Source organism: Clupea harengus, chromosome 14 (genome assembly GCF_900700415.2).
Source record: "Clupea harengus chromosome 14, Ch_v2.0.2, whole genome shotgun sequence".
Lineage (NCBI taxonomy): Eukaryota > Metazoa > Chordata > Actinopteri > Clupeiformes > Clupeidae > Clupea > Clupea harengus.
Genome location: NC_045165.1, coordinates 19,644,217 through 19,670,863, shown reverse-complemented (window position 1 = coordinate 19,670,863; position 26,647 = coordinate 19,644,217). Strand labels below are relative to the sequence as shown.

Sequence of the window (26,647 nt, the reverse complement as noted above, 5' to 3'; positions counted from 1 at the left end):
GAGGAGCCTGACCCTTACTGATAATGACTCATTTGTGGAGCGCCACCTAGTGAATAATGTTCAATGTTTGCTAGCGCTTCACTAGCAAATATGTTGTTATGTAAAGGTTTGAACGCCATTTAACATTCTGCATCACTACCATATTCATTTGACACAAACCAAATTTAGTAAAATGTTGTTCATAAGGAGCACTGCAGCTGACACATGGCAATGCAGATGAGACAACAAAAAAAAAAAATTATGGCAAGTTGGCTTCAAGCAGATGCATGACCCTAGCTTATTACAATGAAATGTGTGGAGTAATGCCATCTAGTGAATGCAAAAAACGACCGCTTCACTAGCCAATATGTTGTAATGTAAAGGTTCAAACTTTACGAAAGCTGACAAGCTGCATCACCACCACATTCTTTGGGTGCATGCCAAATTTCATGACATTTCATCCATAGGGGGCACTGCAACTGACAACTTTCAACATCTCAAGAACCACTTATGCTTCAAGTTTTGAAGTTTTGTTTGCTTGTACTTGGCTTATTTGCAATGGCCAATACAAATTCTGCAGCCAGTACATGCCTGTGTGAATGACCAATCTTAATGGAAATGTGTAGGCTCATTCACAATGGCATAAAGAAGGTATTTACCCAATTTCAAAGAAATCACCCTTAAGATGTCAACAAGCTACAACATGTTTTCCTCTGTTCCCCTGTTGGTCTATCTCCAAAATTCATTTTGTTTTTGAATCCTTACGTAACATTTACAAAAACAGAAAATATATTGTAACCACTTAATTCTCGCTCATGCCTTCACTTTCTGCCGCGATCATATTACAGACAGCTGTGCGGTAGGCTACGTCTAGTGCAGTTTGAATGTCACTCAAAAGCGCGCCTTCGATTTGAATCTTGACGTACAGTGTGACGCAGCTTGCGCAGATTATCAGTTGCTCGGTGGATTTGTTGCTCTCGCCTAGAAAAGCTGGTTAGCCAACTGATTCAAGCGAAGGGCCTGCAAATACTTCCTGCGTTATCATACAAACTTCGTAGCATAGTAGGTCTTCGCCTATAAGCATATTGACAGCAGATGCCCTCGTAATCGTAAGTAAGCAGAAATCCTGTATTTTATGTCGTCATTGTATAAATGTTTGATTCGCTAGAAACGATTTGTGCTGAGCTGTCACTGTTTAGCTGACACTGTCAGTCCTAAACGATCAAACTTTAGCTGCGTGTGATATTACATGACAGCCTATTCCTCACCACATCCAATGAATGACAATAACAACGCGGAACCATGTGTTTGTATTTGTTTGTCGGACGATTCGCAGTACTCCTGTCACAAGATGTATCAATGGGATTCTCCCGTCCCAAAATAGGAAGCGCACATGTAGTTCACCTGAGCTCGATAATGACACTCAATAGCGATATCCTACTTTTGCAGTGTTGAATGAGATGTGGGAGACGTGGAAAGTGTAGTCCCTGTTCGAACTGGCTATATTTGGGCATTTCTGCGTCTTTTTTTCGGGGCAGATGGCAGGGAGGGGCGTTCCTTACAACTCTCCAAATACAGTTGGATGAAATGTAAACATTAAGTTAACATCTTAATCATTATCCATTCTGTTTACTCATTAATCCTATTATATACAACTAACAGAATACAGTGTCACAGTGAGATCAGATTTTGTTATTAAGAATCAATGAATTTGCTGGTGTGTGCACAAGAAAAGTAAAAGTGATCTGTAAGCCCCAGTGTTTTCTGAGCAGGGCACTAAGCTCAGTGGCGCGGCGCGGTGGTGCGGAAACCATGTGCTGGGAGATATGAGTCACCGAGAAAAGAGGTTCATGCTCACTAGAATATCTAGGCGACCAAATCCCTTCTGACCAGATGGAGTTCCTCAGTAAAATGTTGCTGCATGATTAGTAGGCTACTTAGTAGTGATTGTGGCTGTACAGTGATAAGATATTCAAGTTGATAGGGATACTGTCTGCATTGATTCAGAATCTCAATCTCTTTTGCAGACATACACACAAACACACAAACACACACTCACTAACACACACACAATCCACTCCTGATAAGATATTCAAATGATGCCCGAAACTGTCTCTGCATTGAGTGAGATTCTCAATCTCTTTTGCATACACACACACATAAACACACACACAGAGAGAGAGAGAGAGAGAGAGAGAGAGAAACACACAGAGAGAGAGAGAGAGAGAGAAACACACACACACACAGAGACACTCACAACAGGCTACCCTTAATGCTGCTTCCCTTCAGGCAGGGTTGGTTCAGTGCCTGCTGTCCTCATGACTCAGCAAGAGCAGCATGAGTTTGGGGAGAGCGTGGACGGCGCCGTGGCCTGGATGCGGGCTGTGCAGGAGCGCCTGCGGGTCAACGACAACACCCAGGGGCCCAGAGCGGCGCTGGAGGCCCGGCTCAGGGAGACCGAGGTGAGATCTGACACACACGAGACAAACCCCTCAACTTTGACCCTGACCTCTTTGAAACTCATTAAGTGCCACCCTCTGACCCTTAGCACCATGCCGTGACACTTCATAGTCAAATGCCTGAGTGAACTGACGAGGGTACACGTGTTAGAGAGGCACATGGCGCAAAACCAATTTCGCCTTGGCATGTTGACACAGCTGTATGTTTGTAAGACGTCATCAGCCTGTATAGACTTTGATATAGAGAAAAATATGATGGTGCAAAGCAGAACATATTTACTTACCAGTAAGGATGGGAATCATTATATTTTATTGATACTACTATTATTATATTATTACTAAATAATTGCTATATATACCGTATATATAATACATTCAGAACAAGATTAGAATTGAATATTTTAAATATAACAAAATGTTGTTTCTAGAGCAGCAACACTAATGTCTACAACAACAGCAAAGTCACTTTATTAACTCAATAGTATCTCACTGCAAACAAATCTAAAACGGCAATACAATAAATCATATTCCTGACATCAAAATACTGAGTGAAGTTTAGAAAGAATAAAGACATCAGTCACTAGCAGTCATTCATCCTCTCCTCTGCTGCAGCGTGATAATAAATAACCCCAAAATGATGTACAGATAAAAGAACCGGTTACGTTTGAGCTTATCAATACTACGGCCTGTAATAGTTTCGCCCCAGGGCCTGTTCAGTACCGGGCTTTGGTAATCATCCATACGTATGGACTGTCAGCAATTCTGTATAGAGATGGTACATAACTGTTTCTTTCTGAACAGTATAGACTTCTATATCCTGTAATGTAAAAAAACATTAAACAAATCGGCATACTGTTGATAAGCAGAAGAAATGTTATCCTCTCTTTCATTTATGTGTTTCTCTGTGTTTAAAGCGGATCCATGAGTCGGAGCATGATGGTCGTTTGAAGATGGACCGGGCTCTGGTGGCTGCAGATGTTCTGCTGCAGAACGGAGACGAAGAGACGAGGCACCAGACCCATGCCAAACTCAGAGACCTCAAGGCACTCTGGGAAGAGACCACAACCTACATTATCCACTGTCACAGGTACAGCAGAGGACCTACATTATCCCCTGTCACAGGTACAGCAGGTATACACTGTCACAGGTACAGCAGGGGACCTACACTGTCACAGGTACAGCAGGGGGTTTGTCTGGAATGGCTTAAAAATCTGCAAATATTTTACCCCACCGTATCTATCAGGGAAGTGTTTGTGTTTTGAATGTCTCCTTGTTGGCTACACATGTTAATATCCCTTACAGTCGGATATAGGGCACTGATATGTCTATAAAAAAAACATGAATCTGAATTAATGTTCTGATAGGAATATTTATCTGTCTTGTTTCCCTCACGGCAAAGAATCTGGCCTCATGCATAAAGTATTTGAAATCTTTGCACCACAGTTACTGTTCATGCTCACTGCATTTGAAAGAAATTGAGTAGGAATTATTAAATCATTAATAACATTGGCAAACATTACCCGATTCTGTAGCCATTGTTAATAGACTTAGCATAATTCTGTCAAGCTTTAATTAATTTTAGTAGCCAGTGCAAACACTGCCAGAGATAACACCGTAAATATGGATATTAAACAGATCATGGGACTACTGGTCTGATTGTGTGAGACAGATGCAAACTATTAATGAGCCACGGGTTGGGAATTACTGTGTAATAACACAAACCCTGATGCCAAGCACACCAGAAACAGACACACAGCCAAAGACAAATCTATAGCAGAACTGGTGATTTAGACACAGCCAAAGACAAATCTATAGCAGAACTGGTGATTTACACACAGCCAAAGACAAATCTATAGCAGAACTGGTGATTTAGACACAGCCAAAGACAAATCTATAGCAGAACTGGTGATTTACACACAGCCAAAGACAAATCTATAGCAGAACTGGTGATTTAGACACAGCCAAAGACAAATCTATAGCAGAACTGGTGATTTAGAGGCAGCCAAAGACAAATCTATAGCAGAACTGGTGATTTAGACACAGCCAAAGATAAATCTATAGCAGAACTGGTGATTTAGACACAGCCAAAGACAAATCTATAGCAGAACTGGTGATTTAGAGGCAGCCAAAGATAAATCTATAGAAGAACTGGTGATTTAGACACAGCCAAAGATACATCTATAGCAGAACTGGTGATTTAGACACAGCCAAAGATAAATCTATAGCAGAACTGGTGATTTAGAGGCAGCCAAAGATAAATATATAGCAGAACTGGTGATTTAGACACAGCCAAAGGTGAATTAGCTTTGTGCAGAAATAAACTTGACCATGAATGCTTAACCCTTTAGAAATAAAAGGGTTGTGCAAAAAGATAAAAGCAGTGTTTCTCAGCAATGATTCACTGGTCCAGTTGTGCACTGTTTTTGGCTCAAACGGATATGGTATTGGCCAGACTTTATGGACCCACGCAGCATTTAGTGTTACTTAGTCACTGCTATTATAAAATTGTAACAACATGATTATGTACATATTTAACAACTGTGTAATTTGCACAACCTAAAATAATTCCTTATGGAAGAATGATTATAAACCAAGTTAAACTTTATATGTTTTAATTTCAAATTGCACTGGTGTTGGATTGGTGCTCCCTATTGACCTCAGTTACGGTATCGTACATTTATCAAGGGTATAAAGTTGGATGCGCTCAGACCAGGCCTCTTCTGTCCCTACCTCCAATCCCCTCCTCTCAATCTAGCCGTATAGAGTGGGTGTGGCTGCACTGGAGTGAGTACCTGAAGGCCCACGAGGAATTCCAGGCGTGGCTGGCCAAGCTGGATCGCTCCCTGGAGGCGGCTCCGGAATTGCAGCCGGGCGTGCGGGAGAAGCTATGGCAGGTGGACCATACGCAGGTGACCCTGTGCGACGTCCAGGCCCAGGCCCTGCTGCTGGAGAGGCTGCTGGACGAGGCCGCCGCGCTGCACAACCGCACCGAGGACCCCAGCGTGGACCCGGAGAAGCAGGACGCCCTGCAGGACGCCTACAGCGACGTACAGGACAAGGCTGTGGTGAGCGGACCAGCTGTCTCTACCATCACACTGAAGCTGAACATTCTGGAATCAGAATTCTAATAATTCTAGACTAAAAGCAGCAGGGGTGTATCAATATTGTATGAGTGTGTAGGGGGACGGCGAAGCAACACGTCAACCTTCTCTTCTTTGTTGCCTCTTGTTAAAACTACTGGAAAATCCCTACAAAAGGACTTCGCTAAACTTCCTCAAAGGATTTCATTGAATGCTGCGCGGTCTTCTTTTAACTCTGTTATGACTGTCAGTGCTGTCTCCACTCTCAGCAGTCTGGTTTAAATGCTTTGTTATAAGATACTTCATTTAGGCACATCTGCACTGATAACTGCAGCTATATGAGGTTAGGGTTTTACTCTATGCGTCTTTCAGTGGTGGAAATGTGTGTGTAAGACAGGATGTGGTGTGTGTAATACATTACCGTGGTTTCATTCACTACAGAACGGCCGCTCTAGACACAAACTACAGTTCTTGAATGGACAGTATTTGTGTGTGTGTGTGTGTGTGTGTGTGTGTGTGTGTGTGTGTGTGTGTGTGTGTGTGTTTGTGTTGGGCGTTAACTGTGTAATTAGTTGTGTAATTCCATATTGTTTATTGTATCTGTGACTTTGTAGGAGAGGCTACTGTTGGTTCAGAGAATAGCCGAGGAGCACCAGCAGTACCAGGACTACGTCAATAAGTTCCAAACATGGCTGCTCTCCAAGGCACAGGAGGTCAGCCTCTTCAACGAGCAGACAGACAACGCAGATAACAAGCTGCAGTTACTGCAGGTATGGTGAACACTCCTACCAATAAGCAATCAGAATATCACACAACAAAAGGGAACTCATAATATCATCATCAGCAGCATGTTTTTCTGTGCTCTGTGCAACCCTGGTGATCCACCAAGCTAGAAGAGTGTTGTTCGTTTGCCATCTGCTGCAGTGTATACTTCTATGTCAGTTACAGCCCGGCCTTGCTTGGCCTGCTTCTCACGCTGTTCCTAAGTCTTCTTCCACTTCCCTTCCAGGAGCTCGAGACCAGCATAGCCAACGAGGAGCAGACTCTGTGCCACATCAAGGGGCTGGCGGAGGCCGTGAGGGCCAACACCACCCCGCTGGGGGCCGAGGAGCTGACGCAGGAGATGAAGGAGCTGTGGGCCGCCTGGGAGAGGCTCCGGGTAAGCCTACATGAGGCCCGCGGCAGACTGCAGAGCTCCCTGGATTCCCGGGGCCAGTACCAGGCCCAGTGTGAGCAGCTGTGGGCAGGCATCAGGGACATGAGGGCGCTGGTGCAGAGGCTGGCGAGAGAGCTGGAGGGCAAAGTTGGAGACGGGGGTGGAGATCGCACAGAGGAGCAGCTGGTGGCACAGTGGAGGAGGTGCACGGTTAGTGTCTAACTGCTAGGGTCTCACTGCTGGTGTCTAACTGCTAAGGTCTCACTGCTGGTGTCTAAATGCTAGGGTCTCACTGCTGGTGTCTCATTCTTATTTTCATATGACAGTGTCTCACCCTTAGTGTCTTAATGCTAATCTTATTATTAGGGTCTCACTGCTTCTGTTTTGCTTTCAGTGTCTCATGGTCAGTGTCTCACTGCTGGTGTCTTAATGCTGGTGTCTCATGGTCATGGTCATATGGTAGTATCTAACCATTAGTGTCTCACTGTTCGTCTCACCATTAGTGTCTCACTGTTCGTCTCACCATTAGTGTCTCACTGTTCGTCTCATCATTAGGGTCTCATTGCTAGTGTCACCCTGTGGGTGTCTTACTCATGGTCTCACAATTAATGTCTCTTAGCCTCAGTGTTTCAGTGCTTCATAATATCTCAAAGCTTGTCTCACAGATGTGAGGTTGTGCCTTGCAGTTAGTGTGTCATGACTTGGGTGTCACGCTACCTCACAGATAGCCTCATTGTCATATGAGTAGCATTGCTGTTAGCTTGCAGAGGCGGCTCCTTTCCTCAGAATGTTCTTTCAGTCAGTCAGTAAACAGACTTAGAGATGCGTAGTATTTACATCTGCTGTACAAAATCAATGTTGGACTGTTTACACAGATTACACAGCAGAGATCTTTCGTGACTTAAAGTAGAGATGTGTTTTCCTTAAGTTGAGGAGTGGAGACCAGTCTAAACCAACGGAATAATTCATGACGCATGACATTTTAACTTCAAGCCAGACCTGTAATTCTGCAGATAAGGGCAAAAAAAAGCTTAACTTCATGAAAGGGAATGATAATCAGGCAGCTGGCCCAGAGTAATTAGATGAGGGGCGGCGAGTTAGTTACCTCTTCCAAGGAGGTCATGTTTTCAGTTCAGTTTGTTTGTCTGTCAGTTTGTTTGTTTGTCAAGAGGAATTCGTAAAAAAACTACCAGGCGGAATTTTCATTTAACTTGGTGGAGGGGTGTAGCATGAAAAACCCATTACATTTGGGAGTGGATCTGAATCACAGGGCGAATCCATGAGTTTGTTTTTGTTTTCCACTTTCACTAACATTGCGAGATAGGACATTTGCGTTTGATGGAGGACTTTCCCTTCGCCTTTGTTTTACCTGGAAGTCCCATTTTGATGGGAAATGTCTTTTACAAGAGATAGCAGCTGTACACATTTGCAACATATTAAAAAAAAACATATACAGCATAAATACGACTAACATGATATACAAAAATCTGTTTGTTTATTAAAACAGTTATTTAAACGTAATGGCCTATCAAGAAAAACAGCTACATGTCTCATTCACCACATTCTTTATAATGCCCTTAAATTTATCAGTGGATATAAATGTATCTATCTGTTGCTGGTAACTATCCAAGCTGAAGTTACAGAAAGTTACAGAGGTTAGCTGGAAGTTTACCCAGTATCATTTTATACATAAAAATATACCAGGGCAAGTGGTCAGTGATGCCCAGTGCGCCAAGCCATAAAGAATACAATGGTGAGTAAGAGACTTGCATTTGTCGTATTGATGCATGGTGCACTGAATCAAGGCTCTGTGAAATGAGGGAGACTGCATGCATATACAATAGAGCACTGCAATCAATCACGCGAGCAGTATTTCAGCAAAACTAAAGTGTTGGTTATGTTAGTGTTCATCTCCAATGTCACAATAAATACAACTATGCAGACCATATTTGTGTAAAATCTTGTAATATAATCTTGTCAGTAAAAACTGGTTTAACTACAAGTTTGACTGAGGGTTTGGAAATTGGACGGTAGTTGTTTAACTCTGAGGGGTCTCCATCTTTAAGGGGAGAACATATGCAGCTTTCCAAATTCCAGGAACGGAGTTGGATAGAAGGCTCTAACATGAGTAAGAGGCCCAGCAGTAATATCGGCCGTCATATTTAAGGGATTTGGATGCCGATTGTCTGGACCCGCAGACTTTTTGTGATAAGTGTTTTTCCGAGCTTTACAGACTTGAGCACCTGAAATGGGTTTAAAATCAAACGAATCCAGATTCCCATCAGTTGCAGTAGTAGGTATAACATGGGACAGATGTATTTACATTTACCAGTAAGCTGTCAAATACAGACCCAGCACGAATAACATGTTTATTAAACTGACTAACAATGGCAGCCAGTTTGAGTTAGACCACAGTGAAGGACCATTCTCTTAGGTTGATCCAGGAAAAAGAATCACACCTTATAATGAAAATAAAACAAATAGAGTTTTTATGGCCAAGCTTTGAACTTTGCGTTTTGGGTGACACTCACAAGATAATCCTCCGCAGAGATAATTTAACATTGTACAAAAGACTATGAGACGAATTCAGTTAACCAATTAACCGTTTGATGTAGATCACATTTTCTGATATTAATCCACCTAAAACAACTACTGTCTGTAATCAAAACTCATAACATTATTATGGCTGACCTCATAACGTAATGATAGTTTTGGACGACATTCAAAAGTTAGCATTGTTCAAAAGACAACAAAACAATATTTCTTTGATCTGATGGCTGGCTCGCAAAGTAATTTACTCCAGGAGCTTTTTTTTGGCAGAGGAGTGTTTCTCATCCTGAGATGCCCCTTCCTTCTCCGTAGGGCGTGAGGAACACACTGATAGACGAGGAGCCCCGCACAGAGAAGCTGAAGGAGCAACTCAAGGAACTCTTCCACTTCTCTCAAGACTGCAAGCCGCTGTCTGACGAGCTCCTGGCAGCCGTGAAAGAATATCATAGGTGAGGCTGCCAGTGCTAATCTTCTCCACAAAGTTAAACCCATATGTATTCAAATGGTCTCCTACCTTAATCATAGAACTCATCTGAACCCCATCAGGATGGAGGTGGATTCATGAATTATTCTGACTTGATTAGAATTTTTTTTACTCTTCACTTTACTGCTCTTTTTTTTACTCTTTACTCTGTATTCTTTCGTCAATGGTAGATAAAAAAAATATATTATGTTATGAAGATTGGAATATTTTCTTCTTCTTTCTCCCCCATTTCTTTACAGTTTTTTTTTTTATCATTTATTTAGCCAGGGCATGGAGGTGGAAAAGTCACTTTCTCATTTACACCTCCAGTTCATTTACTTTATAATTCCTTGGTGGTGTATATTCTACCAGGCTGTATAATTGAACAGCCTTCAACCTCCAGGAAATCACAGGCCTTAGAACAGAGGGCTAGATTCAATGTCAGACACAAGGACTCCACCCTATAATGAAATGTAAAAAAATGAAATGTTTAAATATATCATATTAAAAATATCCTGCTAGGCCAAATATACAATATTAAAAATATTCAGTTGTGACAAATATACAATGTTGAGCATATTCAGTTATGACAAATACAATATCAAAAATATTCAGTCATGGCAGATCTGGAAAAAGGAAATACTTCCAGTCACCTGAATTTAAAAGCATGTTTGTCTACACTCTCTCTCTCTGTCTCTCCATTAAAAATAACATGATAATGTCGTTTGTTGTTACTCGTTAGAAAACCATGGTGTGTGTGTGTGTCCTTGTTTTCCATTGCAGTTTGAAAGGCCGGGCGTTCCGTCTGTCCTCTGAGAGCGAGACAGGCCTGCGGCAGGTTCTCCAGGACCCTCTGCATGGTTTCAGCCAGTGGAGCCAGATGGTGTCCCAGGTCCTGGAGGCGTCTGCCGAGGTGTCCGAGTTCTCCCACATCGCCCTGTTGGTGCAGAACATTGAGGTAAAACACCCAGCCTTCGCTCACCTCAGCCATGTGCAACCTGTGCTGGGAGAATCACAGCCCCGCACTAGAATTACACCTGTGCTGGAAGAATCACAGCTCCGCACTAGAATTACACCTGTGCTGGGAGAATCACAGCTCCGCACTAGAATTACACCGGTAGCCTTAGGAATGGGGGTACAATTTCTGCAGCCTTGCGGTTAATACTCAAGTGTGGTCTATACATGGGAATACATTTTGTTTGCCTGGAAGTTATTTAGCACAGTAACTCTGCCAGGTAGGGTCTTCCTCTCACTTTCACATACGAATCCCATTAAAGTATCGGGTAACAACAACAAGGGATGGAACAAATTCATTCACTCTCAGTCTTCCATAACGATAAAGAAATGGGTGTGTGTTATCCCACCCAATTGTAGCATATTTAACGGGATGCTACAGAGCTCGAACCTCCGCGAGAGGTCTGTAAAACATGCAAGGTCTATCTAGTGAACTATCCTTGCTATCTCTAGCTTAAGGAACCTTCTTAACAGTTGGTATTTGCTAGAGTGTGATATGAACTCATTTTAATATGAAGTGAATAAGTGAACTCGTGTTAATATGAGGCTGCACAGGCACCCTGAGGGTTTCTACCTTCTCCTGTTATAATTATGAGGAGACTGTAACATCAGCTAGATAACTAGCCATCATGTCATGCAAATGGCCTGGAATCTGCCAGTCTGTGGTTTTCTTTTTATTCAGTGAATGTAGCTCCCTGTCTGTGTGCCTGTGTCAGCCGTCATTCAATTTTCTATTGAGCTTTTTTAAAATGTCTTTCTTTCTTTCTTTCTGCCTCTCTATGGTTCCCACCTCTTTTCTTGTCTACTGTCTCTGGTTTCTCTTCTCTCTCTTTCTCTCTCTCTCTCTCTCTGTGTGTGTGTGTGTGTGTGTGTGTGTGTGTGTCCGTCTGTCTGTCTCCCTGTTCCACTTTGTAAAGCTCAGAACAGCACAGAAAAATATAGCAGTAGGTGCTGCTTTTTTCGCAGAGGAAAAAGGGAGGTTCATCATTTGAAACTGTTTGTATTTGATATGTTCATTATACATTTTGCATTTTTAATATATGTATCTATGCATGTATTTTGTATGCAAGTAGTTTGGTGTACTTACATCTGTGTGACTCTCTCCTCTCTGCCTCTGTCTCCCTCCTCTTTCTTTCCTCTTTCTCCTCCTCCTCTTCAGAAACTGTTGAGGCAGAGCCTACTGCTTCAGGAGCGCCTGAGCCAGCTGCAGGTGAAGAGGGACCTGCTGGGCTCCGTGTTTGGCCCCGAGACGGCCGAGGGGCTCCTGTCGGAGCTGAGCGCCAACGTGAGGCGCCGTGAGCTGCTGCACAGCCAGCTGTTGCAGAGGAAGAGTCGCCTCCAGGTATCCCCCCGCGCTCACACGGCTCAGAACGGCCCGTAAGGGGCTCATAACAACCTAATCACTCCAGGTATCCCCGCGCTCGCTCACGCGGCTCAGAACGGCTCGTAAGGGGCTCATAACAACCTAATCACTCCAGCCCTGCAGCAGACCCTAGCATAATCACTGGCCTGGCATGTCGGGTGGAATGGAGCGAAAAGTTGCTGAAGTAACAAAAGGAAACCCAGTTTTGCAATAGAAACTAATTTAATGCAACTTTCTATAACACTGTCCCTGTTACAGTGTAGCTATGTTGTTAACGAGTATCAACTGATTTAGTATGCCAGATATAATGCAAAAGCAACAGAGACAGGCTCACTAGAGATATGTAGTATACCTTATTCAGTGCAACTTCCCAGTCTTTGTTACAGTGTAACTACTTTATGAACTGCAGTGTGAATTATTCAATAGCAGATAAGATTAGTTTTAAATATTATTTACCATGATAATCAGGGTGCAACGGGAGACTTCAGGCCGTCCACTCTATCCTGCTGCAGTCCACAGTATTATGCATTAGTCTTTGGCCATTGATCCAGCATGTCAGATTGTATGGAGCAAAATGCAGCAGACCTTCATTCAAGTCAGCTGTTGGCTACATTTTGTATTACTCAGCCTCTGCTGCTTATGTAACCACACTATCAAACACTGTTTAAAGTATACAATAATAAATAGCCTCAGCACATTAGGATTATAGTTCAAACTGAAGAGTGGAAGGACAGGTTGTCAGTAAAAGTTACACTTGTTTAATTGCAGTGCGCCAAGGGATACCCAGTATGCAGTCAACCATTTTTAGGCAGGGCCACAACAGTAGCTCATCGTGACCTGAGTTCAAGACAAACAATGGTTGAACGGTAGAATGATAGATAGAGAGATAGATCAATAGATAGATAGATAGATAGATAGATAGATAGATAGATAGACATAATAATCTGATCTGACACATATTACAGAAACAAGTCTGTCAGAGCAATAGTGAGAGAAGTTTAATTCAGCTCAACGGTACACTGGTTTTATGCCCTCTTTAAGAATGAATATTGTCTCGTGATTTGTTCCAGAAATAGTAGCCCTAATTACTGGAGGCCTGGAAGGTGTCCTAGAAACCATGCTGCAGGTGAAGTCTGCTCAGGCACTTGGTGACAGGGCCATTCTCACATCAGTCACACTAGGTTTACGCCCCAAAGGTGGGTGTAAGATAATAACACTTGATGGGTGAACTAAACTATGTAACCTTTAGATCATCAGCTCATAACAGTCAGTTATTATCTGCCAACCAGTGTCTGTCAGACTTAGCATAATGTGCAGCTGTGAAAATACTGAGACACACCCCTCCGCTCATTTTCATTGTTCCACACTCTGGAATATTTTGTACAGGAATGCAGGTGAACTAAAAATCCCCTTTTGAGTCATGGATTGAGTAGTCTAGACATACCCTTATCTATATCTATGTGTAAACACATCCATATCTACCCTCCAATGTCCATGTGTGAGATTAGTGCCATTGTAGGATTAAGTCAGGGTGTAAGATAAGCCTCCAAAAGGGCAGTTTAACCTCCGTTTGGTGTTGCTTTTCAAAGGAGAGATGGAGTATTCCGTCTATGTTAGTGAAAGGCCACGGCAAGCTGCACCACCAGTCAAAGGACTCATAACTCATAAAAGCACTTCAGCCCCGGCAGGGTAGGAGGGTAATCTTTGGGTAGTCTTGAGGGTAATTGTGTTGCAACTGAGAGGCACTTTTGACCAGAACCTATTTCTGCTCCTCTGTTCCATTACGACTGGATGGTGGCTGAAGATGGCACATAATCCTCAATAACACATTTTTTTCTTGTATATTTATGCATACATCTGTGATCTTTGTGAGTTTCTATGCCTCTGTGTATATTTGTGTGGGTGTGTGTTCTATTCATAGAATATGAAGACATATGCTTATAGGGGATGTATTTTTGTCTCAAGGTTAACAGGTGCCCCAGAATATATATGTATGTGTTAAAAAGTATCGTCCTGAATTATTCTGTAAGGGTTCAAAATGTTTCTCAGTCGAAGTGAAGGTTCAAGATTGCAGTCATTTTCAGTCTGAGACCTGCTTCTCCAGTTTCACAGTTTTCTTGCCTCTCAGGGTCTACAAAAGCTTCCTCAGTCTAGCACTGCATGTGTCGATCCCCACCTCTCCAGACTAGCACTGCATGTGTCGATCCCCACCTCTCAACACTAGCACTGCATGTGTCGATCCCCACCTCTCCAGACTAGCACTGCATGTGTCGATCCCCACCTCTCCAGACTAGCACTGCATGTGTCGATCCCCACCTCTCCAGACTAGCACTGCATGTGTCGATCCCCACCTCTCCAGACTAGCACTGCATGTGTCGATTCCCACCTCTCCAGACTAGCACAGTGGCAGCTCAGTTCAGGCCCCTACTGAACAGATTATTTAAAGTCACCTGTCGACAACAGCACAATGACAGGATGAATAGATAGATAGATAGATGGATACTTTATTAATCCAGAGGGAAATTTAGGAATTAAGGACTCTATAGTTAACCTGATTTAGAAAGCTGCTTCCCTGGCTTTGATTAACTATCCTGAGATGTTGTTTAGTCTTAATCTTAAACACTGTTGCTGTCAGGGGGGGTATCGGCACCTATGGCTTTCAGAAGTGGAAACCATTCCTGTTCAGAGAGTACTCCTGTGGCTTAACTGGTAGAGTAAGTTCTGAACAACACCAATGTCATGGGTTTAATACCCAGACATACTTTTGGAAGGTATATCAGAACTGCACAGTAAGTTGCTTTGAATAGAGGCGTCTGCTAGGTGCCTAAACGAGAGTCTAAAGAGTGACAGTAATACTCTAGGTAACCCCACCCCTTACCCTGGATAGCCTGTGGCGTGCCATAGGACAGTGTGATTGATGTTTAGATAATTGGGTAATGCAATGTCAGACAATGATATATGCATGTGAAATCTTTTCGAGGTGTCTCTGTTGTTGTGCCTGGTATTGATCGAGTGTCCTAACCCATCGTGAGTATGGAGGGGGTGGGTCCTGGACGCCAGACTCCACTGTTGAGCCTTCTGGAGGTGTCGTGGGCCTAATTAAATGAAATACTGATGAAGGAAGGTGCCCACTTGGTATGATGGTCGTGGTGCAGCCTGCTGTGTTATAATTATTAAAGATAGGTTGTTGGGTATGACTACTTGCATGTGACTCTGAGAGGTTTGGCCTCTGTTTAAAAGTCCCCAACCAATAGCATGAGGAATTTGGCATATTTTCTTGTGTATGACTAAAATAAAAATTCACTCTGTCGCTTCATGTTAACCCCTCATGTCAACCACCTGCAATCACTTGCTGAGATGGTTGGCAGGGTCCTGATGGCTGTGTATGCAAAATACTGTGTATTCAAGATGTTTACTTTCTTGCACCTGTTAATGTTTATCTTTGCTTGACAACGCTTCTTTTTACAGATAAGTGACAGTGACAGGCATTCATCTAGAATTACGTGCTCAACGTCCACATCATTAAAACTACACATAATTTCTAAAAATGCCACCCCGGTTTGCAAATGAGTTTAGATTAGCAGTTGGCACAAACATTTTGTTATTGTTTCTATTGTTTGTTTACATGTTTATGTTTTTAAAATAACTCCTTTTGTTGATTTTGACAGGGCTTAATATCAAGAACCAAGGACTTTGGTGATGCTTATGAGTCCATTCGTAAGAAGCTGTCCTTCATTAACGACCAGTGTCTGGCTTCAAACAGACTTCAGCCTGACATACTGGCCAAGAAAAGTCAGTGTGACCAACTGAGGGTGAGACTAACTGGACAAACTTATCTATTATTACACTCACAGACTAAAGTCATAATCGTATGGATATAACTTCAAGATGTCAGTCTCTTTTCACGTTTCAAAGTCACTTTTAAATACACACATACGGTGTTGAGGCTTTTTTTCCTCAAATCTCAATTGTAAATTGGATTTGAGAGGTCTCTGTGAATTTATTTTGTGGCCTTAACGTACATGAAAAAGTCCCGTACCTCTCTCTTAAGGAGTCCCCAAATGAAATGGGTTAGGGAGGATTACTTGGGACTCACACTGTCAGGCAGTGTCTCCGACAGGTTTTTAATGAGGAAATTTAACCTTGGAGGCGGCTTTACCTGCAGGTCCTCAAGAGGGACTTGGAGGATTGTGAGGCTCACATCACTGCTCTGGAGACACTGGTGTCATCCAGTCCAACCAACAGGGCCAAGTTTGAGTGCCTCTACACCGACTGGAATATAGTCTACAAAACTCTCAGGGTAACTCGTCAATTGTGTGTGGTAATTTGGGCAATTAACAGATTGGAACAATAACTGTTGGATTTATGTGAATTTACATGAATTTGTGTGTGTGTGTGTGTGTGTGTGTGTGTGTGTGTGTGTGTGTGTTTGCCTGTGTGTGTGTGTGTGTGTGTGTATGTGTGTTCTCCAGGTGAGGGTAAGTGAGTGTGAGGAGAACATTGGGGAGCACGAGGACTTCCACGAGAGCCTGCTGAACGTGGAGAAGTGGCTGATGATCATGAGGCAGAAGCTGGAGTCGTACCGCAGCTCCGGCGGGGAGTGGAGCGTGGAGAACAGGCAGCACGAAGCAGAGGTACATCTCCACCCTCTCCTCCTCCTCCTCCTCCTCCTCCTCCTCCTCCTCCTCTTTCTCCTCGTTATTAAAACACAAAGAATTCCCACCAAGCTGACCTACATGTGTGTTGTCACAACAAAGGCAATTGTTGTTTTCAACTCAATTCAGTTCATTCCTTTTTCAGGTCGTCTACTGTATATTAATATCACTTTTAAACATTGGCATTGACAGCTGACAACGCTGTTACTCTGTGAGTGCATTCAACTGAATTGAAGTAGTCAAGTTCAATATTGTATTATTAATATCCTGTGTGGCCTGCAGAGGGCGCTGGGGGAGTTTCCAGAGAAGGAGCAGCAGCTTCGCCAGACGGAGTTTCAGGGGCAGAATGTGCTGGCCAAGACCTCTGAGGAGGGCAAAGTTCACATCGTCCGTGACCTGAAACGCCTACGAGAGTCCTGGAAGGCCCTTCATTCCCTCAGCCTCAACCTGCTCAGGTCAGCCAGGCTTCCGTAGAGAAGTTCAAATGATGATGGTTTTGAACATGTCTGTCTGTATTGTGGGGTTTGGCCACAGCATGTCAGGGCAATGTTGGGTAGCTAAATGTTATGTTGCCCTAAAATTGTGGGGTAAATGGAAAGGAGTATTGATAAAGCTGAACCAACCTGCATATGGAAAGATGTTTACTGTACTGCCTGCTGAGGCTTGTTCTTCTGTGGGCTCCTAAATGATCAGGGGTCATCAATTCACATTACAGAGATGTGGGAACTTTCTAGTTACAATAAAACTGCTTTCTAGTGAAACTCAACCAAAGTACTTTACCTACATGTGGAGAGTTGAAGATTGTTCTTCTGCAGGCTCCTGAATGAACCTGGGTCATCAGGGTCAAAGATCAGAGGGCAGTCTGGCGACACTTCAGGAGGGGTCCGGGGTCACAGCTCAGGTGGCCAAGACGGAGCAGAGGGCGTGGCGGAGAACACCAAAGGTCCACGCCGCTGCCTGTGGGCATACGAGGGCTCGGGAGACGGGGACGGTCTGGAGATGGACGAAGATTTTGGCGAGCTCTCAGACCATGTAGCGCCGGACCCAGGTGCCAGTGGAGTCCAGAGAGGTGGAGTGGCTCAGCCAAACCCGTCACACACCAATGGCAGGAATGGTGGCCTCAGCCAGAGAGGGATCTACGGCAGCCAGAGCGTGGAGGATGTCGACTCTGAGCCCTCGGGAGGGGGGAGAGTGCGGGTGACCCCAGGAGGATCTGCCCAGCAAGAGGGCCTGGTGGTCTGCGGTGACCCCGGGGCGAGCAGGAGGACGGGGCAGTGGGTGGAGAAGCACGCCTCCGCATCCACCTCCACCTCTGGAGTGGAGGACCTGCCCCTGGAGGATGGTTACGGCCTCAGCAGCAACGAGCGGAGCGGACTGGAGGGCTCTTCTCCGGGCAGCTTCAGGACCAGGGTGACCAGAAGAGACACCACCACCACCACCACGAACGAAGGCGCCTCCGGTAGAGATTCCGGCGCGCTAGTAACTCCCACCAAGGTACGGCTGAGAGGAGACAGGGTGAGGGGAGTGGAGAAGAACATGTGGAGGGTATGTGTGAAGGTAGAGGGGAGTTTGGTGGTGGGATGGGGGGTGGGGGGGCATGTGGTTTGTGTGACTGCTCTCTAATGCTCTTTCATGCCTGCTGTTCTTCCTTGACTGCCTTTTGTTGAGTGTGACGCGCGTCTCCCTTGGGCTGCTTTAACACAGGGGGGCCGTGGCGCTACTGGCTCGGGGGAGAGGCAGCGGGAGTTTGACGTCTGGCTTCAGAGGGAGAGTGACAAGCTCTCGGGGATCCTGAGCAGCCACAGAACCATCAGCGCCAAAGAGCTCAAGATCAGAGAGAATACACTTAAGGTGGGCACACGTGTTGTTTCCAGCGGGCTCCTTTAAAGCCTTGCCGCTCCTTTCATCCGAATTTAATGCGCCGAGAAGGTAACAGCGTGCTTAGTTTGCATTAAGTCACTCCTGTATGTAAGAACTTCTATCGTCATGAAATTTCTGATGCTTATGTAGTCTAAAGTGGGAGTAAATCATTTCAGAATATACATGTATTGTTTCATTCTTCTCTGTAACTCCAGCTCGTAATGACTTTCTTATTCCGGCTTTGAGAGTAAAAAAAACAAAAAAAACAGGGAGATCAAACCTCGGCGAGCCCAGGTCTCCTGCCAGGCAATGAGAATACACGTTGGCAGCTCAGCTAGCCTGGCGCTCACATTTACAGCGAGCGAAGTTGAAAAGCGACTGCTCGAGTTCTCCGCCGAGAACTCCGATGTGATAAAAGAGTTACTGGGCTGCCTTTCATGTGTGTTGTAGATGAAGGAGCGTAGCGAAAAGATTGAGATACAAACAAGCACATACACACGCACGCACACACACACACATATTCACATACAGACACACACACACACTCAGGAGTCATGCCAACAAACATTTGTTTTTCTAAACTGTAACCTATTTTCCCCACCCAAAACTTTCTGCCTGACGTTATGTGTTAATTCAGGCTTGGGCTGAGTAGCTCTGAGTGTGTCTCTGTTCATTGTTTTTGTGATTCTGTATGTTGGGTTTTTAAAATAAACATCACGCCAGAACACAGCTGAAAAAGACTACCTGCCATTGTAGGTGTAACTTGTAGGTGTAAAACAGAGCTTTGGAATGGACTATTAATAGCAGGTATCTAACTCATATCCATATATATGTCCTCAGTTGCTACTTTTGTGTCACGGAGCTCACCTCAGCTTTGTTTTGTTCTGTTTTGTTTTGTTTGGGTTTTTTCCTCCCATCAGGCCTTGCGGGCTCGCGTGTCCTGGGGCCAGGGTCAGTTTCAGCAGCTGCTGGACTCTCGGTCGGAGGTGGAGGACGTGGAGCTGGAGGAGCTGCGGTACCGCTGGATGCTCCATAAATCCAAACTCAAGGATGTGGGCGACCTGGGGGACCGACTCCGAGTCGCGGTGAGTCCAGCCATCGCCTGCAGGGGGCAGTAGCGTACAGCTCAATCAGGGGAATGTAGGCCAGGTGACCGATCCATGCTAAATCAACACCCGATTCAGTCCAAGGTCCGCTCCATTTGTCAGTATCAAAGGGTTGACCATTCACCCCAGCTCTCACTCACACACACACACACACTGGTTTCATTCTTCACCCATTACATTTTATGTACTGCATATAGAGTATTTAATATGTGTACATGTGAACAGTTTATTGAAATATTTCAGTATTTTGTTGCCAGACTAGACCCCACCCCTCAGCTCACCTGCTTACTTTGAACCCACAACCTGCCCCTTCAGCGCTGTATTTATTTGTATTGCCTAGGGGTTGTGATGTTTACTCTTAAGGTTTATGTCCTCCATCACTGGCCAGTGTTATAACAAGGCCAGAGGGAGCATGGTGGGACTATTTATTGTATCGGCCAGTTGTTTTTTGCTTGTCAGAAGTCCTGAGAGGAAGTGTGTTGACTAAATTGTTTTCTCTAATTGCAGGAGGTCGGTGCTCAGAGGGAGGAGCTGATCCGAACTGGAAAGGAGGTGTGTTCTCTTTACAGAGTTGTGAAATGCGACTATAAGTTCAGATTTTCACTTTGTGAGTCTTGATGCAACACATCAGGACAGTATTAATGTATAAGTGTTGTACAGTACAGTACAGTATTTCTGTATGAGACATTGATATGCATTTAAACCACCTGTCACTAGTACCAGTAGTAATCTTGGTGAATCCGCTTTTATGAACAAGCACGATCATCCTTCCACTGGCTGATCTTTGAAGACAATGTAAACACAGTTGTGGACTGCAGGAGTCCTGCATGTCGTTAAAAAAGACAATGTAAACGCAGTTGTGGACTGCAGAAGTCCTGCATGTCGTTAAAATAGACAATGTAAACACGGTTGTAGACACTTAAGTCCTGCTTTGGGAGGGATCCTCCATGGATGACATGTAAATAAGGCTTAACCTTTAGCACCACTGGTTCTGGGCGCTCAGTTCTGTCCTCCATCAGTCTCTCTCTGTGGGAGGAGTGTGATGTCCATCAGTGCTGTGTTCTGTCTCTCTGAGTGAGGAGTGTGATGTCCATCAGTGCTGTGTTCTGTCTCTCTGAGTGAGAGGAGTGCAGGAGTGTGATGTCCATCAGTGCTGTGTTCTGTCTCTCTGAGTGAGAGGAGTGCAGGAGTGTCATGTGCGGTCCCCTTAGGCTGCATGTGGGGATTAGCAAATGCCAGGGTGCGGGCTAAAGGTGCTTCTGCTGGCCCTGCTAGGATTCCTCAGGATTTGCACCCTCTCTCTCTCTCTCTCTCTCGCTCTCTCTCTCTCTCTTTTTCTTTCTTTCTTTCTTTCTTTCTTTTGCTCTCACTCTCTCTCACTGTCTTTTTTCATTCTATCTCTTTCTCCCCCCCCCTCTCTTATTCTCTCCCTCTTTCTCACTGTCTTTATCTCTTTCCCACTACCTCCCCCTCTCTTCCTCTCTCTACCGCTCTCTCTGTCTTTCTTTTTTTTATCATTCCCCCTCCCCCTGTTTCTCTCTCTCTCTCTCTCTCCTCCTCCTTCTCACCACCTGTTCAGAGTTGCACAGACAACATGCTCTCTCTCCGTGTGTGAACCAGCAGGTGCACAGCCCAGGTAGTCTGTGTTCCATTCAGGCCTCCTTACGCATGCACACTGGCCCAGTGGAATGAAGCCAGTTTGTCAGGGTCCTACAGGTCTGTGTGGGAACACCTGATCAGTGTGTCTCTGTTAGTGCAGCACAGATGTCTCTCTGTCCTCCCCCACGGAGTGCACTGTGTGAGGGCGATGAAAGAGGTCTACGTTAACCTCACCTCTGCCAGCACTGCTTAATGCACAAGTTAAAATCACCATTATCTTAAGTCTTTATTACTTCATTCTGAAGCTCATAGTTGTTCATTTTTTGTAAGGTAAATGATTGCTTTTACATCCAGGATGAAAAACATTTATCTGTATATGATCTACCTTTAGCATTAACAGACCTTAAGTAATAGTAAGTTTGGTCACTAATGTCCTTTTAATATAAACTACCCCAGTCAATCATGATAGTTCAGGAGGCTCCTGACGAGAAGCAGGATGGCTAAATGGAGTAGCAGGGTTTATGGTGTGTCTTGTTGTCTCTGTCATCAGAACACACTCAGTGCTGTTTATTGCTGTAATTTCCTGGGTGGGGAGTGTTTTGAAGGTCCTCATTAAAAGACTGCTATAAAACAATCACACACACACACACACACACACACACACACACAGGCAAACACCTGCGCTCACATGCCTGAGGTGTCTTCCCAGATAGGAACTCATTCTACCATCCAGATCCGGCTCTGGTTCTGCCCGTATCTGGGCCAGAACTGGGCCAAGTCCACTTCAGAGCCAGCCGCAGACACAGCTATCACTACCATCTGTCTGTCTGACTGTTAATCGGTCATCTGTTATTTGGCTGCCGTCTAAACAAAAAAAAGGTTTACTCAGTACCCTGCTCTTACTCAAGCAGGGCAAAGGGTACACAGTTTAAAATGCTCCAGCAGACTGATGGAATCCAATTGAAGTTTTATTATATGTTTGCACTGAGCACAGAATGGCCATTTTGTGCCATTTCAAAATCAAGGCCTCTGTGAAACGACACCAAAACACATACAGAGATTCAGCCCACAGTACAACCTGTAGGAAAGAGGAAGGGTGCTGCATTTGGCACTGTTGCATTCAGGTCGAGGTTTGTGGATCTATAAAAACTATAATCACATGAGCTTCGGAGTCACCGAGTCATACGACTGCTAGTTTCAGTCAGCATGAGTGCCTGACAGAAAGAAAAAGAGGAGGAGGATGAAGAGGAGGTTTGATCTTCATTGTCCTCCTCTTCCTCTTCCTCCTTGTCCTCCCCCGTGCACTGGCATCGCTGTGTTTCTCCCTGCTGGTGTGTGTGGAGGCGGGAGGTAAACGCTGAGAGCCTCGGTTGAGCTGGCAACCCTGCCGCCCTCTCCGCGAAACACACAAAACCAGCGATCGTACGTGGGCGCACACACCCACAAACACACACTCACCCCTGCCACTCGCAGAGGGATAAAGTAAAACTCTGCGCTTCCACTTGTTTGTTAGCTCTCCAATTTGGTGTCACTGAATCGCATTAGCACTCTGTGTACTTTAGATTTGTCTTGCGTGTGTTTTTGTAGCCGTCCTCTGAGTCATGTAATGTGACGCACTTAGGAAGCTAATCTAAGAATTTGTGTGATTGAATCAGTGAGTTGTGCTATGTATAACACTGTTTTCCAATAACAGGTTTTCATCTCTTAATGCTGCCTCTGTGTTCCTGATGAAGGATTGTTTGTGGCGTAGCTGAATTAAAAAGCAAAACATTTTTATTTTTTTGGATTGGTCAAGCTGCTGTGAAGGAGCATGTTCAAATGCCTAGTCAGGTCAAGCTAAAATGTCAGCTGATAAGTTTCTCCCGCGTTGTTAATGAATCCCACATGCTAATGGCTCAAGCCTGTGGACAGAGGGGATGGATCACACTGATGAGGGTTGGGATATGAGAGTTGGTTCTGTTGCGGAACAGGATGTGATGTGTGAAGATGATGACTGATGTGTTTGTGTTTGAAAATGATGTCTGTGTGAGTTTCTGTGTGTGTGTGTGTGTGTGTGTGTGTGTGTGTGTGTGTGTGTGTGTGTGTGTGTGTGTGTGTGTGTGTGTACTTTAATGCAGCAAAATGTCTTTTTGGCAGACTACAGATGATTGCTGCTTGTATAGACAATGACTGTTGTGCCTTACGGACAGTGACTCATCATGTTGACATTTTTGTAGACTGTAGACTCTATTTGTTGTTAATTGCTTATCATGTAAGTTGTTACTTATCATGTAAATTGTGTGTGTGTGTGTGTGTGTGTGTTTGTGTGTTTATCTTCCCCACCAGGAGAGCCGCTGCGGGTTCCTGTACCGTGTGTGTCGCGTGGCGCTGCCCCTCCAGCTCTTGCTTCTGGCGCTCCTGCTGCTGGCCTTCCTGCTGCCCATGATGGACGAGGGCACCAGCTGCTCGCTCTCCAACAACTTCGCCCGCTCCTTCAACATCATGCTGCGCTACGACGGCCCCCCACCCACCTAGACCAGCGGCCAACAGGCCCCATCACAACTGTGGGGGAAAACCAACATGGACGACACCGAAACACACTGCTTTGACAGTGAACCACCGTGACGGAACCGCACCCACCTAGAACAACAGCTTACACCATGTCCTTACGTCAAGCGACGTAAGCAAGCGACAAAAGTAAAACGCTAACAAGGCTATTCTAGTAAGCAGTGAGCATCAAAGCGCAATGCCCTTGCGGTTGGGACATGGTGTAAGATACCTTGTGTCCTTCCTGTGGAGAAAAACAACACGGACGTCACTGTTAGTCAAAGATCTCTGAAGTCAGAACTCTCTTCTCTCTGGTTGAGCTACTCTGCTCAGCGCCGTGGAATGTATTCCCTGTTTCTAAATGGGCCATACCTCAGTAATCGGGTGACTTCAAAATAAACACTTGTTTCATGACCAAAAAATAAAAATCTAAAATTCAAAGAGATGCAGATCCGTGTGCTGGTAGGTCCCTGGTGGTCCCACTTCCCCTCCTCTCTGCTGGGTGCTGGGCTGGGAGAAGGCCTGGAGCCTGTGTGTGTAACTCTGTGTGTGGGCGAGTTTGGCTCTGTCAGTCCGTTCCACTTGACTCAAGCTGTTCCGCACTCTGCACCCACCAGGCTAAGCCAACTCGGTCCTTTCATCCTGCAGAAAGAGAGACCTCACTAGTGGCCCTGTGTAAAAATAAGTAGATGCCTATTATTCAACTGAAGATACAAATTGTCAGACAACATTCTGGTTCTGGAATGGATCAGGCCATTGTGATTGCAGATTTAGAGCCTCGGTCAGAACCGGCCCAAGATTTTACGCTATCTGAGTTGTTTTTTAAAAGCTTATTCGGCCTGATAGTAGCAGTCAGATACAGACATTCTTTAACGTTTGAATACATTTATATAATTTATAAATTTACAGTGGTTTCAGTTTGTCTAGAAGGCAGACAAACCACAACCACAGGTAATGTAACTACCTTTAGACCTTTCACATATGGATGCTACTTTGCACTACATTAGTTTTACTTGCAAGCCTTTTGGTGACACTAGGAAATGCCTTCAAAATGCATAGACAGCACTGTTGTGTTGTGATTAATCTATCGTTTTTATATGATCATGTGTAGGATGATGGGGGGGGGGACAGCATTTATAAATCGGCGCTTTCATTCCACATTGACTTGATTCAGGATGGTCCTGTAACGCTTGAGGGCTCTTAAACTCCTTACTGGAGCTATTTTGCAGATGACATCATCGTCTTAAATTGAGACTGAAACTGTCATTAGTTGCTCTTTCCTTCACACCTGTTGCATTTGTCTGCAGGCAGGTCTGTCTTATCCCCTGAGTCCATACAGCCTTGAGCACTGCGCGCACACACACACACACACACACACACACACACACACACACACACACACACACACACACACACACACACACACAATGATCTGACTGACAAAGTAAAAAAAAATCCCTTGACATTTTCTGAAAATAGTAATTACGCAATAATCCCTTGTGTCCTTTGACATTTACTTGGCACAACCCGCATGTGGAATGTCAACATTTGTTCCTTTCTGTTTTTTTTCTTTTCAAAAGTGTGTTTTGGAAGGCCTAGATTACAGAGTGGAAATAGCCCAGTTTTCGGAAGAATGCCCTTTTTTGAGCAGACTCCCAAACGACTCTGTGACCTCCACGACCTTTCCTCCTGCCCTACTCCCTCCAGCTTCTCTGAGGAAGGAGTGTTGTGGACTCAACTTGTTTCTACAGAAACCGAGACAAAATCCAGTTATTCTGTTATGGTGCACGTTGTTAGGCTCGCCATTTGAGAAATAAACTCGCTACAAATAGTTTTAATGTCGTTAAGATGAGAACTGCTTTTATTACCCAATGATGCATGCTTGTCGGACAAAGGCCTCCATTTAGTCAGTCTGCAGAAGCAAAAGAATTCTCTGCCGTCAACTGTTTGACGCATTGAGTGGCCAATCTTCTGCGTGTGTGTGTGTGTTTGGAAGTTTGTATAGCAAAGATGACTCACTCGCTGTAAACCTGATGCATGTCTTGGAAGCAATATTAAGGTAACTCGTATCATTGACTCGTAACGCTGGCAGCTGCCTCGGGAATGGAAGAGTAACTGTATTTAATGCGTGTTTATTTATGTCTGAACTGCAGTGCCCTGCTCCTTTGGTTATTTATGTATTGTGTCCTTCCTTTGTGCTCCACTGATACTTGTAAAACAATGTTATAATTCATGCTTTGAACGATGCATAGCACGTTACACTGTAGGCTATGTTGACACCTTTTTAAAGCACATTTAAATGCTGAGCACCTCTTGCTACTGCACTCCTATTTTAAAGTGAATCCTTGCCTTCACTGACCAATGCAACCCCCTTACATGTTATTAATTATGCATTGCTTGCCGGGCAGTTGTAGTTGCTCCACCACATGCTCTGTAGGGTGTGTTATCTTACAGTGGGATCCAAAGCAAGACTTCGGCTTCATGTCGAGGCCAGATACGGGGAATGTTATCGAGGATTCTCATCAGCTACTGCTTTGGGGAGCAGGAACTAATTTGCCAGGGAACGTGAGTGGACGATTCTTCCCCATCAGAGCGGTCAGGATGTATTGATTGTGCTACTTTATTATGCAATTTAAAAAAAAATTGATTCCTAAGGCATCTAAACTGTAGTGGTGGTTGTAAACCTAAAGGCTTGCAGGCTTTTATAAAATGCTACGCTCATTTTTATACTGCTACTGAATAATTGGATGAAATGCATAACTCGCAGAAACAAAATTGGTGCATAGCCAATATTTTTGTATTGTACTCCCAAAGAGAATAAATATGCAATGCATACA

At 44.4% G+C, this 26,647-nt stretch overlaps 1 protein-coding gene across 1 annotated transcript; it reads left to right on the top strand.

The window, feature by feature from the left end:
- The first annotated feature begins 925 nt into the window (after nucleotides 1–925).
- Nucleotides 926–26,647, top strand: syne3 (spectrin repeat containing, nuclear envelope family member 3). The gene is made up of 18 exons (XM_031579900.2): nucleotides 926–1,088; nucleotides 2,269–2,441; nucleotides 3,353–3,525; nucleotides 5,194–5,503; nucleotides 6,133–6,288; nucleotides 6,528–6,884; nucleotides 9,537–9,673; nucleotides 10,471–10,645; nucleotides 11,861–12,043; nucleotides 15,733–15,876; nucleotides 16,230–16,364; nucleotides 16,537–16,698; nucleotides 17,002–17,174; nucleotides 17,535–18,213; nucleotides 18,424–18,570; nucleotides 19,500–19,664; nucleotides 20,193–20,237; nucleotides 23,610–26,647. Exons 2-18 carry the CDS (start codon nucleotides 2,298–2,300, stop codon nucleotides 23,796–23,798), a joined length of 3,474 nt encoding a protein of 1,157 aa, XP_031435760.1. The 5' UTR covers nucleotides 926–1,088; nucleotides 2,269–2,297; the 3' UTR covers nucleotides 23,799–26,647.